This window comes from Staurois parvus, unplaced genomic scaffold (assembly GCF_062004578.1).
Source record: "Staurois parvus isolate SC_StPar_1 unplaced genomic scaffold, SC_StPar_1.0 ptg000251l, whole genome shotgun sequence".
NCBI lineage: Eukaryota > Metazoa > Chordata > Amphibia > Anura > Ranidae > Staurois > Staurois parvus.
Window position 1 is genome coordinate 4,118,074 of NW_028318047.1, and position 18,594 is coordinate 4,136,667.

Here is an 18,594-nt window from a genome sequence, read left to right on the forward strand (position 1 = left end):
AGGTGACCATTGTGTGAGTAGAGGTGTAGGGTCATGAGGACTGAGGTGAACATTGTATGAGGAGAGGTGTAGGGTCGTGAGGACTGAGGTGACCATTGTATAATGAGAGGTGTAGGGTCGTGAGGACTGAGGTGACCATTGTATGAGGAGAGGTGTAGGGTCATGAGGACTGAGGTGACCATTGTATGAGGAGAGGTGTAGGGTCTTGAGGACTGAGGTGACCATTGTATAATGAGAGGTGTAGGGTCGTGAGGACTGAGGTGACCATTGTGTGAGGAGAAGTGTAGGGTCGTGAGGACTGAGGTGACCATTGTATTAGGAGAGGTGTAGGGTGGTGAGGACTGAGGTGACCATTGTATGAGGAGGGGTGTGCGTTCATGGGGACTGATGTGACCACTGTATGAGGAGGGGTTTGCAGTCATGAGGACTGAGGTGACCATTGTATGAGGAGGGGTGTGTGGTCATGAGGACTGAGGTGACTATTGTGTGAGGAGGGGTGTAGGGTCATGAGGACTGAGGTGAGCATTGTATGAGGAGCGGAGTGCGGTTATGAGAACTGAGTTGACCATTGTATGAGGAGAGGTGTAGGATCGTGAGGACTGAGTTGACCATTGTATGAGAAGGGATGTGCGGTCATGAGGACTGAGGTGACCATTGTATGAGGAGCGGAGTGCGGTTATGAGGACTGAGTTGACCATTGTATGAAGATAGGTGTAGGGTCGTGAGGACTGAGGTGACCATTGTTTGAGGAGAGGTGTAGGATCGTGAGGACTGAGGTGACCATTGTTTGAGGAGAGGTGTAGGGTCACGAGGACTGAGGTGACCACTGTATGAGGGGAGGTGTAGGATCATGAGGACTGAGTTGTCTATTGTATGAGGTGGGGTGTGCGGTCATGAGGACTGAGGTGACCATTGTGTGAGGAGGGGTGTAGGGTCGTGAGGACTGAGGTGACCATTGTTTGAGGAGAGGTGTAGGGTCGTGAGGACTGAGGTGACCATTGTTTGAGGAGGGGTGTGCAGTTATGAGGACTGAGGTGACCATTGTTTGAGGAGAGGTGTAGGATCGTGAGGACTGAGGTGACCATTGAGTGAGGAGGGGTGTAGAGTCACGAGGACTGAGGTGACCATTGTTTGAGGAGAGGTGTAGGATCGTGAGGACTGAGGTGACCATTGAGTGAGGAGGGGTGTGCAGTTATGAGGACTGAGGTGGCCATTGTATGAGGAGAGGTGTAGGGTCGTGAGAACTGAGGTGACCACTGTATGAGGAGAGGTGTAGAGTCACGAGGACTGAGGTGACCATTGTATAAGAGGTGTAGGGTCGTGAGAACTGAGGTGACCACTGTATGAGGAGAGGTGTAGGGTCACAAGGACTGAGTTGACCATTGTATGAGGAGAGGTGTAGGGTCACAAGGACTGAGTTGACCAGTGTATGAGGAGAGGTGTGCGGTTATGAGGACTGAGGTGACCATTGTATGAGGAGAGGTGTCCGGTTATGAGGACTGAGGTGACCACTGTATGAGGAGAGGTGTGCGGTTATGAGGACTGAGGTGACCACTGTATGAGGAGAGGTGTGCGATTATGAGGACTGAGGTGACCATGGTATCAGACAACTGTCCTCCCTCTGACTTCACATTCAATAAAACTAATACTGAGGAATGTTATATCTACTCCCAGCAGTACAGTCAGCTGCAGCCAATCCGGACCCGCCAAGACACAGCTCCGCCCATGTCCCATCATCCTCTGGAGAAGGAGTCAATCTGTGCAGCATCACTCCCCGGATCGTCATCCTGTGTACACACACCGCTTCCGGATTCACTCGCCGCTGATGTGCCGGCTGAGGAGAGGTAAGGGAGGAGTGCTGTACACCGGACTGGGGGTTCCCTCATCACTGGAGGCCGGCCTGATAAGGGCTCCATACGTCTGTGTGTACAATGGGTTGTGGTGTCACCATCGGGGTCTGAGCTGTCCTAGAGGTGTGTACTCTACACATGTACAGGAGAGGAGTGCTGGGGGTGTCCCCTTCTCCTCTGTCCTCCCTATACATCCTCACTGATCCTTCCCTCCTCTCATCTACTGGAGAGCACAATGTGAGCTCAGGGTACACATAATGTCACATAAAATTCAATAGGAGAGCATTGTCCAGGATAATGGACCTGCAAGAGCAGCTGTGGCATGTATACTTCATATACTGCATATTACACACGTGTCGGGTATATAAGATGTATGAGGACTGGTTACATCCCAGGAGCCAGTGATCCCAGACCCGATTCTCTCCGTGTTCCGGACCATGGACGGGTAGATGTCCTTGGTCGTTTTCTTGCTGTTTGGCACCTACAGTGGACTGATTGTCAATTAAAGTAGAACTAAAGGCAGAACATTTTTTTATTTGGCTACAGTATGGTTACCTTTATATGATACGATTGTGTCAGTGCCTGCAAATCACACAATTATGGGCCCTTTCATACTGATGCGTCTTTGCTGCATTACATTACTAAAAATGACCTTGCTAAAAATGCAATAAAAATATTTCCCTTTAAATCCTATGGGACTCTTCACACGACTGCGCTTTGGGGATGGTGTATTTTGAAAAGTCCTGCATGCTGCATCTTTGGTGCACGTTTCAAAACCGAACCAAAAATGGCTCTCCCCATTGAAATGAATGGAAAACAAGTTAAAAGCACATCTCGATGTTTCACAGCTGCATGCCAACTAGAAATGCTCCAAAAACGTGTGTTTTTTTGTTTTTCAATGGAGCAGCGTAAAAGCACCCTAAGTTTGAGAAACACGTGTCTTTTTTACCTTGCCATTTGTTGTGCGTGGCACCCTAAATGCTGTGAAGCAAACACACTTTTTATTCATGGAAAATTGCACATCATACACACAGTTAAAAAAAAAATATGCTATGCTTGAAGCTCAAAAAGGTGCACAAGCTACTTTGTCACAAGTAGGGCAGCCCATTGAAATGAGGGTGTATGTATTAGTGTGTATATTCAGTGTCATTTTGGACACATTCATAAAACGCTACAATGTGAATGCAGCCAAGTGTTCTAACCACTGTCAGTGTTCCTTCTTTTTTTTTTTTTTGCCATGTTTGTCCCTTTTGAGGAGATTTCCCTTCACTTTCTGTCCCATACCCAAAACAGGAAGTGAGAAGAAACGCCTCCAAAGTGAGGGAATACAGGGGTGTCACCAGAACTAGTGTTCCCATTGGAAGATTTCCCCTCCAATCCTGGTTGGTGACAACCCAGCATGTGGGATTTTCTTTCAGTGATAATAGTCACCAAGACAAATATAGAGGAGAAACAGACAGGAATTATAATCCCTCTCCACTTAAAAATAAGTAAAATTGACATTATTTGATATTTAAATCTTCAAAATGGTTCAGGCCCCATTCAGACTTCACGTAGCAAGAACTCTCATTCCTGCTCCCAATTTTGTGTGGGCGATTTTCACACAATTCGGTGTGTCACACAGTAGGCAGCCCATTCACTTCAATAGGCTGACCTGTGGGCGTTTGTCTCTAAAAGAAGCTCCCGCTTCTTTTTGGGTGAGAAGCTTTACGTGATTTTACAAGACGTGTTTTGCCACGCTAAATTCACATTGCGTTTGGGGTGTCAAGTAGAATGAATGTCACCCAACTCGTGAAACTGCCAAATGTGAATGGGTCCTGAATGTCTGCAATTCACAAACGCATGTAAACTGATGAACAGTACCAGAGTGATTGTCAGATCATTTTGTTGAATCAGATGAGTCATTTGTGAACACACAATACAATCTGATTGTTAAGTCTGTGATGTTTAAATATAACTGTGCAGAAATGTGAATTTTGTGTGGTATAAGATCAAATGTATGATCAAAGGGTCTCCAAACTTTCTAAACAAAGGGTCAATTTAGATGGGCCAGACTGTGGCCATTGGGAATAGTCAATGGGGTTGATTTACTAAAACCAAAGAGTGCAACATCTAGTGTAGCTCTACATAGAAACCAATCTGCTTCCAAAAAGCTGTCAAGGCTTAAAGGATAAGTTCGCCTTTTGACCAAAAATAAAAAATGCACATTTTTTTTCATTTATTTTTTGTTTATGGAGCTTGTAAAGCATTGCACTAGAGATCAGCAGATAGCTGGTGTCATGGAGATCTTCTGCAGACCTGTCAGTATATCTGCTTGCCCGTACAGGATGTATAGGCAAGCAGATATACTGACAGGAAGAATCAATAAACTACCATAGAGCTCCACAGCGGCGTGATAGTTCATTGAGAATTACAAGCAAACAGCAGCTAAGGCTGTTGGGACTTGTAGTTCATTTATTCACAGAACACTGAATGACGCAGGCATTTGTGCGGAGCACCACATGGCCACGGTGTTTTTAAAAAGTAACAGCTAGTACTGGGAACTTCTATTCGTACTTCTGTCACAGGGAGGGGGGGAAGTGGGACATTGGCTGCAGCATCGGGAAAATGTTACATGTTCCAACCTAAAAATGGGTGGAACATATAACATGTTCCCAAAGGTGCACTTATCCTTTAATTGAACACGCTGAAGTTGGATGCTGATTGGCTGCAATGCACAGCTGAGGAATAGTGCCCATCATAGGTGTTAATGGGAGAAATAGTGCTCTTTGTGGGTGTTATTAGGAGGAATAGTGCCCCGCTGTTGTTGTCAGTGGGGGGAATAGTGCCCACCATTGGTGTTAGGAGCAATAGTGTCCCAATGTTGGTGTCTGTAGGAAGAATGGTGCTTCCTCGTAGGTGTCAGTGGGATAAAGGGCCGTATATGGCCCATGGGCCACAGATTGGAGACCACTGATCTAGAGTAAAAGAGAAGTTAACCCTTGCAGTGTGGGGGCTTTTAGTTTTCCCAGACTTCAGCTTAACAATTAAAAGAAAATGCTGCTTTATTTTACTTACAGTGCTGTATTAAACCAAACATTGTTTTGAGTGAGTTTACTTCTACTTTAATGGTTTGATAAAGAGTTTCCTTCTGTGTGCCTTAAAAATATATGTATTAATAAAATAACCTTTGTTGTATTTTTTTTTATTTCCAGATTAAAGAACCAGAAGCAGTCAGCAATAGAGAAGCCATCACCATGCACATCAGTTAATTAAATCAGACACAAAATGAACTAATCAGTGTGCCTATAGACTGTTCTAATATTTTAGTTCGCCTACATCTCTCTGGACAATGGAGCCTTCAAGTGCACCAAACTGTATTTTAAAGCGACAAGTTTTTTGTTTGATTGTCATATCTCTTGCTGTGCTTGTCTGCATGGATCAGGACTACTATAGTTTACTTGGTGCATCCAGAGCATCTAGTAGTAGAGAAATTCGACAGGCTTTTAAGAAGTTGGCACTCAAATTGCATCCTGACAAGAATAAAGTAAGTAACCTTGCATTCATTGTGATTTTGTTAAGAGTTGCATTCAGATCAGAAAAATGGTCCTGTATTTGTTTATTTTTTTTGTTCCCAAAATACTGTTGTATGAAAAATTTAAAATTTTTAATTGCAATCTGTGTCAGAATGTGTCTTATATACGTGACACCATTAGGGAACTTCCCCTCATTGCCTGTCCTGGAGATGACACAGAATGGGGGCTCTAGTTTTAATCCTTCCTGACTCTGCTTCTGCTGTTGCTGTTTCAATCACCACACAGGACATTGGGTCCTGCAATGGGGCCACAGACGGTAATAAAAACCTGACAAATATTTTACCACTTCATAGATCTATGCAAAATAGAAAGTTTTGGCTGGAGTCTGGCTTTATCAAATCCAAAAAATCCTGGCGTTCAATGCATTTGTTTTTTGGGAGTGATTTGTACTGCTAAATGATTCACACTTATCCTGATAATTTTCCCAAAGTTGACAACTTTGCCCTTGAAAGAGAATGGCAGTAATGGTCACAGCAGCTAGAAGTCAACTGGAGTATTGAATGTTAAGCTGGCCACAGATGGATTGAATCTCAGCAGATTCAATGTATCTATGGGCAGGCTTGTTGTTTATTCAACAATTGACTTCAGTACAACAAACCAGTCGGATTTTTTACATGTGATTACTGCCAACGGCTATAACTACCAACAGTAATCAATGGGGTTGATTTACTAAAACTAGAGAGTGCAAAATATGTTGCAGCTGTTTGGTAGGCAAACGGCTTCTAACTTCAGCTTGTTCAATTGAAGGCGAAGTTCACTTTTTTTTTTTTTTCCCCCTTAAAATCCAGCTTCCCTTTGTACCAATATACCATTAACGTACCTAGGTTGCATAGCGATAAAAGCTTTCTTTGATTTTGAGAACAAGACCTTACCTTAGCCCTTGCTGTATTTCTTGTAAAGCATCATCACTTGCTGTCATGTAGGTGCAGGACAGAGAAGCCAGTAAGACACAGTGAGGAATTTACCAGCTGATCTCATTAGCACACACATCCTGCACTGACCTCTTTAAAACGCACACCCTTCACCCACCAACTATTTTTTCACAGCATCCCCGGCATCTTTCCATGCATGCATTTGCCTGGCTACCCCGACGTCCCTTCAAATGTGCTCAGGCTGCATGTTAAACTCCCTGGGGCTGCATACAGCCCATGGGACACCCCTGATGTAGTACAAGGGCCTGCCTGATTGGATAGATGGTGTGTTCTCCTATTATATAGATGTGGTAAATTTAAAGGAAATTGTACAACCAGATTCTATAGTGTATGGCCACATTTATACACCTGAAATTACCTAGTTGCGCTTTCACTTTCACTAATTGTTAATGGCACACCAAACACACATTTTGCCACATAAAATACTGGGTGACAAACGAAACAAAACATAGTAAAAAATTATCAGCCCACATCATGCCAAAAAGTCTCTTGAGCTACTTTGCCACGTGTAGCACAGCCTATTGAAATCAAGGGGCTGCCCTATGTTTGTCACTGAAAAAAACAAGCCAAACAACATGCGCTCCTACTACTCTAGATGTGAATGAGGTCTGAAAGTGAAATTGGTGTGTTTTCACAGGAACAATGGGGCTCCATTCACTTTTCCGAAAGCATGCACAGAAACTGTTTAGCCATACATTTCAGAAACATGCTGCAAGTGTGGATCGTGTTTGAGTTGTCCTTACATGTTAAAGGCACCCCAAGTGCAGTAACGCAGCATGCGCCACTCAAAAAAAAAAAAAAAGTCTGGGGCGATTGTTGCGTGTAGGGCAGCCCATCCAAGTGTATTGGGCTGTTCTATGCATGATGGGTGTAAACGCTCCAAAACAAACTAATGTGGGAATGTGAGTTTTTGCTACTTGGAGATGTGACTGGGACCTGACAACGGAGTGTCTCTATCCACTTCCTCCTATGTACTTGTTGAAAGATGGCAATACACTATGCAATCTGATTGTACAATTTCCTTTATATGTACCAGAACTACGGAATAGGCGGACACACCTGACCAATCCATTCAGTCTGTATCAAATCAGACAGGACCTTGTACTACATAGCTGATGGGAGATCTAAAGGTGATTGTACCTTCAGATTGTATAGAAAGTGAATGGAAGGTAGTATTGTAATGAGGGAGATGTGGTCCAGAGTGGTGAATATACCCTGTTACACCCTTTTCTGTGAGGCAACAAGAAAGTGAAGGCTTCTGGGGGATGGCCTACAGGAAGTGAATGCTGAGAGATGATCTACAGGAAGTGATGGAATCTGGAAATCATTTAAAAAATTCAAATAAACTGACAAGATTTAAAACCTCCTGTGAATAAGGTAAGTGAGAGAAAAGCACATTGGGATGGCTGGGCCAGAAATGGCACTGGAAAATGCTTTGATTTATCATGGAAAGTGAAATTCTGTCCGAAAAGGTGAACTTATCCTTTAAGTTTTGACAAAACTTGAAAGCTGATTGGTTTATATGCAGAACTGCACCAGATTTTGCACTCCAGAGTTTGTTAATCGACCCCATGGTGATCTGCTGGCAGGGAAGGCTCCTTGTCAGCAGAACACAATAGCTCTGCGGGAGGGTTTCGCCCATCAACATTGACTGTATTTCTGGGGGAATTGAGATTTTCTTTCCTGCAAACTGTAGTTGCAGGAAAGAAAATCAAATCATGCATGGCTTGTTTTGGTGTATGTTGTTGTTATTATTATTATACAGTGTTTATATAGCGCCAAAAAGTTTGCTCAGCGCTGTACAATATAGTGGGGTGTATGTTGATAATATCATGTTTAAAGGGCAGTTGAGCTTGCAGTTTAGATTGGCTAAATACATTGGCTGGCCATGGACAGAATAAAAATTGTCCGACTCATCAGAGATCGGATGAATTTTGTTCAGTGCGTGCCTGTGCTTAAACAGAAGTTGATCATTAGAATGGTGGAGGACATCTCCTGGAGTAGAGCACTCTCTGAAACCAGTACCAGAGGCAGAAGGATGAAGGTGTGCTAAGCGGGATGGGACCAGGTACCATCTCGTGACTGGTTTAAAGGGAGATTCATTAATAGAGCAGGAAATCCAGTGTGGTCCAGATTTGTGACCAGCAGCCCCTATCTTTGGTGCTTTTAAGATCCCTTTCCCACCTAGAAAAGTAAGTGTGATTATTAGGGTTTTGGAGAATATTCAGTTGTTTGTAGAGAGTGGATATAAGTTTGGGGGAAAAGGGCGGCCGATAACAGATATGTTCAAACAAAGACTGCTGGTTCGTTGGGGCTCTGTCAGCGAGCACTGATGACAACCAGTGTTTAATCTGTAGAAATCTAAAAAGTTCTGTGTGGGGGGCCTGGTATTTATCCCTAATTTCCGCCCAGGTGTAGATAGTGACCAGTGAGGAACAAGTGAAGTTTGTGGGAGATCCACCAATAGAAGGCACTATGGGACGTGAGGACTGGAGAGAACAGTGGATTAAAGGGAGAGGAGTGGAAGATGGGGGAAAATTAGGCCAGACTCGTAACAGGTGAGACATTAAGGAGCTGATGGTTGTGGGTCTAGACTTTGGTGGAAGCCACAAAAGTGAACGGGGAGAATACCGGAAAACAAATTGCCTCCAGAGTGACCCATAAAAGGGGCTTGCTGTGCAGCATTTATAGAAGTCTTAGATGCAATATGAGCTGCTTCATAATACTTAGAAAAATTAGGCCCCTTGTTTCCTGTGAGCATAGTATGTTTTGAAATGACTTGAGAGCATAAGAGGGGATAGAGACAGGAAGGGTACGAAACAGATATAGGAGCTTCAGAAAGGATTATTTTTTACAGCATTGATTTGACCTATCCATAAAAGGCTGTGGTGAGACCAGGACATGAGCAGAGCTTTGAGGGAGTGGGAACATAATGCGTTTCATAGAGCATATAATAGGATTTGGTGAATCGGATCCCTAGATAGTTCAGGTGAGCATTAGGCCAGGTAAATTTATAGTTTTTGCTTCAATAAGGTGAGGAAGGAAATTGATAAGAGCAGAAGATTTGTCTTCGTTCACGTTCAAGCCAGAGATATTAGAAGAGCGTGTGAGAGTAGAAAACAGTATAGGAAGCGTGGTATGAGGTTGAGTCAGAGTTAGAAGCATATCTTCTGCAAATGAGCTGACTTTGAACAACTGTTGGCCAACTGTAATCCCTTTTTAATGTCAGGGTTAGAACTGATAAGGTGCAATAAAAGCTCCAAAGCTAGAATAAAGAGTATGTGGGATAGGGGACATCCCTGCCGTGTGTCCATGTAAATTGGAAAGGAAAGGGCTTGTCGAGAGAGATAATGAACCTTGTAGCTGCTGACTTTTTAATTTTTTTAAAGCTTTGACTGGAGCTCTGCTTTAAAGGTCATTCTCCTTGCTGATTGGAAAGCTTCTGTGGCTGTGCAGGGGGTGTCTTAGACCACTGCTTTGTTCCTTCTCTTTAACATGCCCAAGGCACTGGATTTGGCTGCTTTCTAAAAATAATTTACTGTTAGACTTTGCACGCCCTTTTGTCTTAATGCTCCTGAAATGTAATTAGCTGATTTAAACTGAAAGTTCAAGTGAAGGCTTTAAAAGAGTGTCCACATGTACATGTTTGAAAAGCTAAATGAACTAATACTGTTTTTTTTTTTTGGGGGGGGGGGGGGTTCTTTCGAACCAGTGCATATCTGTCCCAAGACAGATTTTAGCCTGATTGTTCAAAAATGCTTTGCATATGGCATCCAGCAAGTCAGTTTGCATATTACAGAGAAATAATAAGGAAGGGGGGGGGTGTTGGGTATGATTGGATGCTATTGGCAACCTAGACCCTCAGCCTTACCTTCAATATTACTCGCAGTGCTGAACACATCCACTCAATGCTCCGTTGAAGAGCCTCACACCATTTGCAGTGTACTGACAAGATCTTGTAAGATTTCACATTGTACTGCTGAGACCTCCCTGGAAGGCACTAGTTTTGCAGCCTTCCCAGTGTGACCTTTTTAAAGCCCTTGGTACCTAACAAGTGCCTTGAAATCATAAAGTACAATACAGTTACATGTGTAGGTAACTTGATAAATATTTTATTTCCCAAATGACCTGTAGATGTTTTGGGTGGTGCATTCGCCAGGAATTTTTAGTGCTGGGCAGGGAAGGTCAGCTTTTTTTAGGCTCCTTTTTTACATGGGCGCTGTCAGGCAGCAAAACCAGATGGTTGAGGCATGTTTTTTAACCTCAGCTGCCTGTCAAAACAAGGTAATGGCGCCAGACAGCCCCATACACATTGGTGCAGCAAGATAGTGCAGGCAATGCTCCCCAGAGGTGAATTGCTGTGTTTATAACCATGGTGAAGAGGGATTTCAGTGCAAAATTCCTTTTTTAACAAGCATGCAGGAGGCAGCATTTCCCCTCCCAGTCACCCCGGATCATCAATCGGCTACTAGGCCCATGTGAAAGAGGCCTAAGCCTCCTCAGGTTTGACCGACTCACAACAGCTCTAATATATGCGAAGATTTGTTCAGACACCCCTGGATACTTTTATATCGTCAGGCAAGCTCTTTGATTGTAGACCCATTACAGTTTCACTCAAAGCAGCAGAGAGTTAACAGTAATACTAGCTGTACACATGCTTCAGTCCTTTTTAGTGAGGTCATATCATCAGCTGCAAAAGCCATGTTACACCCTTCTGCAAATGTAAGTGAAATGTGCTATATATCTGCGAACACTGCTAGCATCTTGTTCTTATTAGTTTTTCCCTTGTTAGCCTTTCCCTTTACTACCAAGTGTCATGTTGAAGGGGTTTGACAGGAACAGGCAGAGCTTTAACATACAGCATAACTAGAATTCACATCATTTTTCAAAAATTAGAATTGCTTTCAAAAGGAAAAATAATAGTTTAAGAAACTGTGTACCTAAAAATATGATACTATTTATGCCAAGAAACCTTATTCCATGTTAGATTTATTAGTAGATTGTATTCCATAGGAAAACTGTGTATTTGGTCTTTAAAGGATAAGTTCACTTTTCCAAAAAAGTAATAAATGCAAATTTTTTTTTTTGCTGGAAAAAAAAAATATTAATTTACATTTTTTTTTTTAATTTTATTAGGAGCCTATAACGCATTGACCCACAATCAGCAGATCTTGGGTGTAATGCCACGGTCCTGCAGACTGTCTGTATCTGTCTGCCCATATGTCCGATACGGGCAGGCAGTTACACTTAGACAGGAGGCTGAGTGAACTACCTATCTCAACAGTGCTCTGGTAGTTAATTGAGAACACAAGCCTATAGCCGCAAAGGCTAACGGGGCTTGTAGTTTTCCCATTCACAGAACACTGTGAATGGATTACATGGTTGGGCTGGAGAAGACCTACCTGTCACAACGGAGGATCGGGGCGTGGGCTCCAGTGCATTTGTAACATGTTACATGGTATACCCTGAATATGGGTGTAACATGTTACAAAAGGTGAACTTATTTGTACTGCTAGATAGATGTCCCGCTCTGGGGAAGCATATAAATACAAGCAGAAGTAATGTTGTAAAATCAGAAATTTGAGTTATTTGATGAAGCGAATAGGAGTTTTGTTCATATACTGCATTTTACGTTTCAAATGGTACATCAGTGGATACATTCTAAGTAGACGTTAACTGCATATGCATGCATGTCTTAAGCCGAAGCAAGAGGAAGAACGACATTACAGTGGCTTTGTGTTTCATTTGTTTGATATTTGCTTTGGAAATGGTTTATTATTTTAACACTTTAAAGGAAGCTCCATCCAAAATAGGTTGGTGAGACCATCCTAGCACCCTTGGGTGTTAACAACACTGATCTTAATGAACTATATATACATACAGTATGTATATGTGTGTGTATAATTTATCACATACATGGGAAATGCAACAAGGGTTTATGCCCAAGGGTGGGAAAAACAACGCAATGGTGAGTAAATGCAGAGCCTGAGGCTATTGCATGGAGATATTACTGCTGTAGTTAAATGTAGATGGAGTGTATCACATTACCTGTATGTTTCTGCTAAAAATCTTCTCAAAACTCCCAGATACCTTCCTCAGTGGCCTTCCAGCACTGTGAGAGTTAATTAAAGCTGTGGCTACAGAGAAAAGTTGTGTCACTTGCCCACAACATTCTGCTGTCTGTCATTCAAAGAGCTCTTATTACTACTGGTCGACGCTGCATTGTGTTCTGTAAATGGGCAGAAAAACAGTTCAATTACAGGATTGCTTGGTCCATCTACAGAATGCAGTGCATTGTGGGTTGGTAGTAATATGAGTTCTGTGAATGGTAGAGAGGACAGAAGGAGGCGGGCAGCACAGCTTTTCTCTGTAGCCGTTAATTTGGTTCTCGCAAACTGAAGATGATATCTGGGGACTCTGAGGAAGCCTTGAGAGGAAGGATTTTAGAAGAGGCAGACACCTGCAGGTAGTAGGGTGCACATCATTACACATTAGAAAAAAAACCTCAGCTTTACGGCAGTATGTTTTGCAATACATTTAGTTTTTTTCTAGTTTACTTGTGATGTATATTTTTATTTTGTTCCTTCTAGAACGATCCTGATGCACATGACAAATTTTTAAAAATAAATCGGGCGTATGAAGTTTTAAAAGATGAAGATCTTCGAAAGAAATATGATAAATATGGGGAAAAAGGTTTGGAAGATCAACAGCAGCAAGGAGGTCGCTATGAGAGCTGGCACTTTTACCGATATGACTTTGGTATGTATATGCTTCCTATTTTCTCATGAAACTGTGATATTACTTTACTTCCGCCTGTCTTGCTGCATACTTGTTTCAGTGAGTCATATGATCTGTTTTTTTTGGGAGCGTGGACCGGCTCAATGTTGTCAGTCGACAGCAGACTTTAGTCCTCTGTCACCTGAAAACGAGACACAGGAGTTCAGAACGAATTTCATGGTCCATAGGAGAAGTATTGCCAAAAAAAGCTTTGTCTATACTTCTCAAGTCAGACAAGAAGCATTTTCAGATGGTCAGCAACAGCAAGCCACAGTGGCAGAGATTTCATGGTCTAAAATATTTTATATACTAAGGGAAACCATGCACCAGCCCTGTGTCCAATCGTGACCGAAACCATTAAAAAAGGCTGTACTAGCACCACTTCTTGCACTAACAGCGATCTATCAGTGGAGGCTGGGCAGATTAATGAAAGGTCTACCTCATCTATTCATAGAGCGCTTTTTATTGTGGTAAGCAATTGTAGAGCCTTTATGAATGGAGTGGGATGAAGGAGTTGAAAGGACAGGCAGAGTCAGCACTTTTGATAAGTATCAGTGCCAGGTCCAGTAGATCATATTAACCTGCAAGATCCCAGATGCAAGGAGTTTTGGGACAAGAAGGGGGTGTAGAAGTAGCACAAGGGATAGTTGACATTCAGTGTAAGCAAGTTACCATTCTTGGTGCTAACTTAAAAAAATAAATATATTTTTGTAAGCTGTAGTAAATTACATTTTTAGTTATTGGATTTAGATACACTTAAAGCTGTAAGTGAATACATCTAGGTGTTTTACATTGTCAATGACAGTTTACCTTGTCAAAGTTACCGTATTTTTCGCTCTATAAGACGCACCTAGGTTTTAGAGGAATAAATACAAGACAAAAAATATTCTGAACCAATAGACTGCAGACATAGTACAGGAAATGACCAGTGACTGTGGACGTACTACAGGAGAGGACCAGAGACTGCGGGCGTAGCGCAGGAAAGGACCAGAGACTGCGGGCGTAGCGCAGGAGAGGACCAGAGACTGCGGGCGTAGCGCAGGAGAGGACCAGAGACTGCGGGCGTAGCGCAGGAGAGGACCAGAGACCTTTCAGCAATGCACATATATACAGTTTGGTGTAGCAGTCCACAGGCAGTCTATGGGGGGGGGGGGGAGAACATACCTGGCCAGCCGGGCTCAGCATCCACTCTGAGGGTGGGTTTCACAACAATGTCTTCAGCGTACCCTGCCAGCTCTGCAGTGCAGTGATCGGGGCCCCAATCTTAGGGCAGGGCGGGCTTAAAGCAGAGTTCCACCCAAAGGGGGAAGTTCCGCTTTGACTATCACTCCCCATTAAGGATTGGCACCTTTTGGGAGCAGGTTCCCGAATTTGACAGGTACCAGCTCCCACTTCCATTGTGATCGCCTAGGCGATTTGAAGCGGAATTTGTCCTCCCTCCCTGTAGTCTTCTGGGACACGTGACCGGTCCCAGAAGACTACAGGGCCATTCACAAAGTGCAGCGCTTCTTGCGCATGCGCAGTAGGCACCAGGCTGTGAAGCCACAAGCTGCCACAGCCGGGTGCCCACACTACAGATGCTGCCACCAGGGAGAGAAGACGGCCGGGGAAACCAGCGGTGGTGAGGACACTGCTGGATTGAGGAATAGGTGAGTGGCTGTATTTTAAAAGTCAGCAGCTACAGTTTTTGTAGCTACTGACCCTTTTTTTTTTTTTTTTCCCCAGCCGAAACTCCTCTAAGGGGCAGCTGCTTTGGGCCGTCTGGCGCTGCTGCACTGCTGACTCGAACTCTTCCTCTCTTCTGCCACAGAAGAGCCGAGCGCCCAGCCCGGGAATTGTAACACAGCGGGGGGAGGGTGGGAGAGTCCTGGTCAATATTCGCTCCATAAGACGCACAGACATTCCCCATTTTTTTGGGGAGAAAAAAGTGCGTCTTATGGAGCAAAGAATACGGTAAGTACATTCTAGACAGGTAGTGGTATTTTGCAAATATAATATTTATTTTATCAACTGGACTTGTCATTTGCCATTTTCCCAAATAACAAACTGGTATCTGCTCCTTTTTAGTCTTTGTTTATTCTGTCACGGACCTTTACATTCCAGGATGTGATTGTCCAAATGTCATACCTTCAGGTCACCTTGTTATATTACAGTTGATTGAGCAGCAGGCAATATTCCTGCTTGTGCATCTACTTAATGAATGTGTTTTCTAAAAGCCCTTTCTTTAGTATGTTGTGCTTATAATTTAAATTTAACATTTTCTTTTTCAGGTATTTATGATGATGACCCTGAAGTCATCACCTTGGATAGAGGAGAATTTGGTAAATATACCTTTTTATATGCCTAATTTTCTTCTCTGTGAGATCTATAAGGTCCTTACAATTTTGAGTGCATATATAAGAAAGGAAAGGGTGATTGGAGCTTGATATTTGGGTTCTGGATCAGAACTGAGGCTTTGTCTATAGCTATCACTCTAATGTCCTTTTTCAAGTGAAAAAGGAAATCTAACTCTTACCAAGTGAAAATAGTTCTGATTTCACTTAAAATAATTAGTCCTTTAGATGATATACAGTACATTAGATGGCTTTCTACAAAACTAAATACTGTTATTACATGGATTGCGCTTGTGGGCAAATGTGAAAATGTGAATTCTAGATTTGCAAAAATTGCAATCTGTTAGAAGCTGTAGTGCAGAGGTACTCAACCTGTGGCCCGAGGAGCCCTCTAATGTGGTCCATAACCTCAAACCAGGGAAGCGCATGCCTGGTGTTTGGTAACCCGTTGATTGCGATCTGGGTTTGTCAACCCGCCATCCCAGTGCCAACCCACATCAGTGTGCAGTGAGCTGGAGCTGCCAGTGGAGGGAGCAGGTGGCCACAAAGGGATTAGGAGCCACATAAACTGATGCTTCCTCTGTAGAGCTGGGTCCTATCCTGGGCAGAGTGATAGCAAGAACACTCTGTCTTTTAATCTTTTCTAGCAGCATCTGCAAGAGGAAAAGAAGGTAAATGTGTTAAACAACACATACACTTGACATAATGGTGTTTGCAATGGGCATATTAGCACCAAGGGGTTAACAGCTATTAGGCTGCTTTCACACTGACCCGCGGGTGCAGCGTGGTTCACCTGTGGATTTACTGTGCGTTGGCTGCAACGAGCAATAAACTTCTATTATATCCTGCGAGTTTGGTGTTTTCAGAGTTTGCACCACACCTGCAAGATGTAATAGAAATCTATGACAAAGCGCAGCTTACCCTCAGGAAAGCCAGAGATGCAATTTGCTGCACTTGCAGTGCGGGTAAACCACAATGCATCAGTAGGAAAGCAACCTCATAGGGGGCTCAGGACAATAGGGGCTTGTTTCCTTTTGTAGTTTGGAGGACGGTAAAATCCCATAGTGCATTGTGGTCCACAGCCGGTTACCAAATCACTTAAGTGGCCCTTGCTCTTCAAAAGCTTGAGCTTCCCAGCCGTTGTGTGATTATTTCATACACAGACAATTCATTGATATTATGAAAATTGCAAACTAACTGTAGAACCTGAATATTCGTCCTGACCTTTCTGTATATAGTAAGATATACTTGGGGGAGATGTCAGCAAATCAGTCCAGACATACAGTTGTGGCCAAAATTATTCAACCCCCAATGCTGTAAAGGGGTTTAGGGACTATAGTGTACATTTGGAATTGTATTCAGAATCAAATCCTACAAGGACGTTGTAACTACCCAAATGCAACTAAAATGACATCAATTGTTTATGTAATACAGTAGTAAATGGTTCTTATGTGGTTTCTTCATTGCCACAATTATTCAACCCCTTAAAGACTACCACTCTGAAGAACAGAGGTTCATACAGGTGCTTTCCATCAGGTATTGAAAACACCTGTGGATGTCACCGAGCAGCAATCAAGCATAATAAGCACCAATTAGGCAGCTTTAAAATGACTGTGATACTCAGCTCCTTCTAGACATTTACTGGTGTGGTTACAAACATGGTGAAGGCAAGAGAATGGTCCAGGAAGACAAGAGAAGAGGTGATTTCTCTTCACAGGAAGGGCAATGGCTATAAGAAGATTGCAAAGATGTTAAACATACCAAGAGACACCTTAGGAAGCATCATTCGCAAATTCAAGGCAAAGGGCACTGTTGAAACGCTACCTGGTCGTGGCAGAAAGAAGATGCTGACTTCGACTGCTGTGCGCTACCTGAAGCGTAGAGTGGAGAGAAGTCCCCGTGTGACTGCTGAGGAACTGAGAAAAGATTTGTCAGATGTGGGTACAGAAGTTTCAGCCCAGACAATAAGACGCACACTGCGTAATGAAGGCCTCCGTGCCAGAACTCCCAGGCGTACCCCCTTGCTGTCTCCAAAGAATAAGAAGAGTCGACTGCAGTATGCCAAAAGCCATGTGGACAAACCACAAAAGTTGTGGGATAGTGTTCTGTGGACTGATGAAACAAAATTAGAACTGTTTGGGCCCATGGATCAACGCTATGTTTGGAGGAGGAAGAACAAGGCCTATGATGAAAAGAACACCTTGCCTACTGTGAAGCATGGTGGAGGGTCAATCATGCTTTGGGGCTGTTTTGCTTCTGCAGGTACAGGGAAGCTTCAGCGTGTGCAAGGTACCATGAATTCTCTTCAGTACCAGGAGATATTGGATGGAAACGTGATGCAGTCCGTCACACACCTGAGGCTTGGGAGACGTTGGACCTTTCAACAGGACAATGATCCCAAGCATACCTCCAAGTCCACTAGAGCATGGTTGCAGAGGAAAGGCTGGAACATTTTGGAGTGGCCATCGCAGTCACCAGACTTAAATCCGATTGAGAACCTCTGGTGGGACTTAAAGAAAGCAGTTGCAGTGCGCAAGCCTAAGAATGTGACTGAACTGGAGGCCTTTGCCCATGAAGAATGGGCGAAGATACCCGTAGATCGCTGCAAGACACTTGTGTCAAGCTATGCTTCACGTTTAAAAGCTGTTATAACTGTAAAAGGATGCTGTACTAAGTACTAAGATTGAATGTCACTTGGGGGTTGAATAAAACTGATAATGCTGTGAGCACAGAAAAGACATTTGTGGTTATTTCATTATAACTGTTATGTTATATTTGTCTGACCTACAAGTGCCTCTTTAATGTAAATGTAAGCAAGATGACTGAATGATCAAAAGCAATGTCAAACTGGCCAAAACACTCAATTTCAGTGGGGGTTGAATAATTTTGGCCACAACTGTAAGATGTCATTTGCCCATTCCAGAAAGAGATCTCATTGCTGTAGGTATCCAGATACCTGGTCAGTGGCTATCAGGAAGAAATGAGCAATTGGATAATTTGAGAAACCTGTTCCCGAAAGTACTGTTTGGTCCTGATTAAATCATTGCATTCCTCTCTCCTCCTTCCTTTCTCCTATTCTCTCCATAGATAGAAACTTGTATTTTCAAGTGTAGTTTGCATCTTTATA

General features: G+C 43.2%; 1 protein-coding gene across 1 annotated transcript in view; it reads left to right on the forward strand.

The window, feature by feature from the left end:
• Positions 1-1,712: 1,712 nt before the first annotated feature.
• The window catches only part of DNAJC10 (DnaJ heat shock protein family (Hsp40) member C10), a 59,864-nt gene continuing 42,982 nt past the window's right edge, over positions 1,713-18,594 (forward strand). The window contains exons 1-4 of the mRNA XM_089680841.1: positions 1,713-1,844; positions 5,045-5,376; positions 12,948-13,116; positions 15,405-15,455. Coding sequence (XP_089536967.1) covers positions 5,182-5,376; positions 12,948-13,116; positions 15,405-15,455 — 415 coding nt within the window. The 5' untranslated portion in view covers positions 1,713-1,844; positions 5,045-5,181. The remainder of the gene's footprint in view (positions 1,845-5,044; positions 5,377-12,947; positions 13,117-15,404; positions 15,456-18,594) is intronic.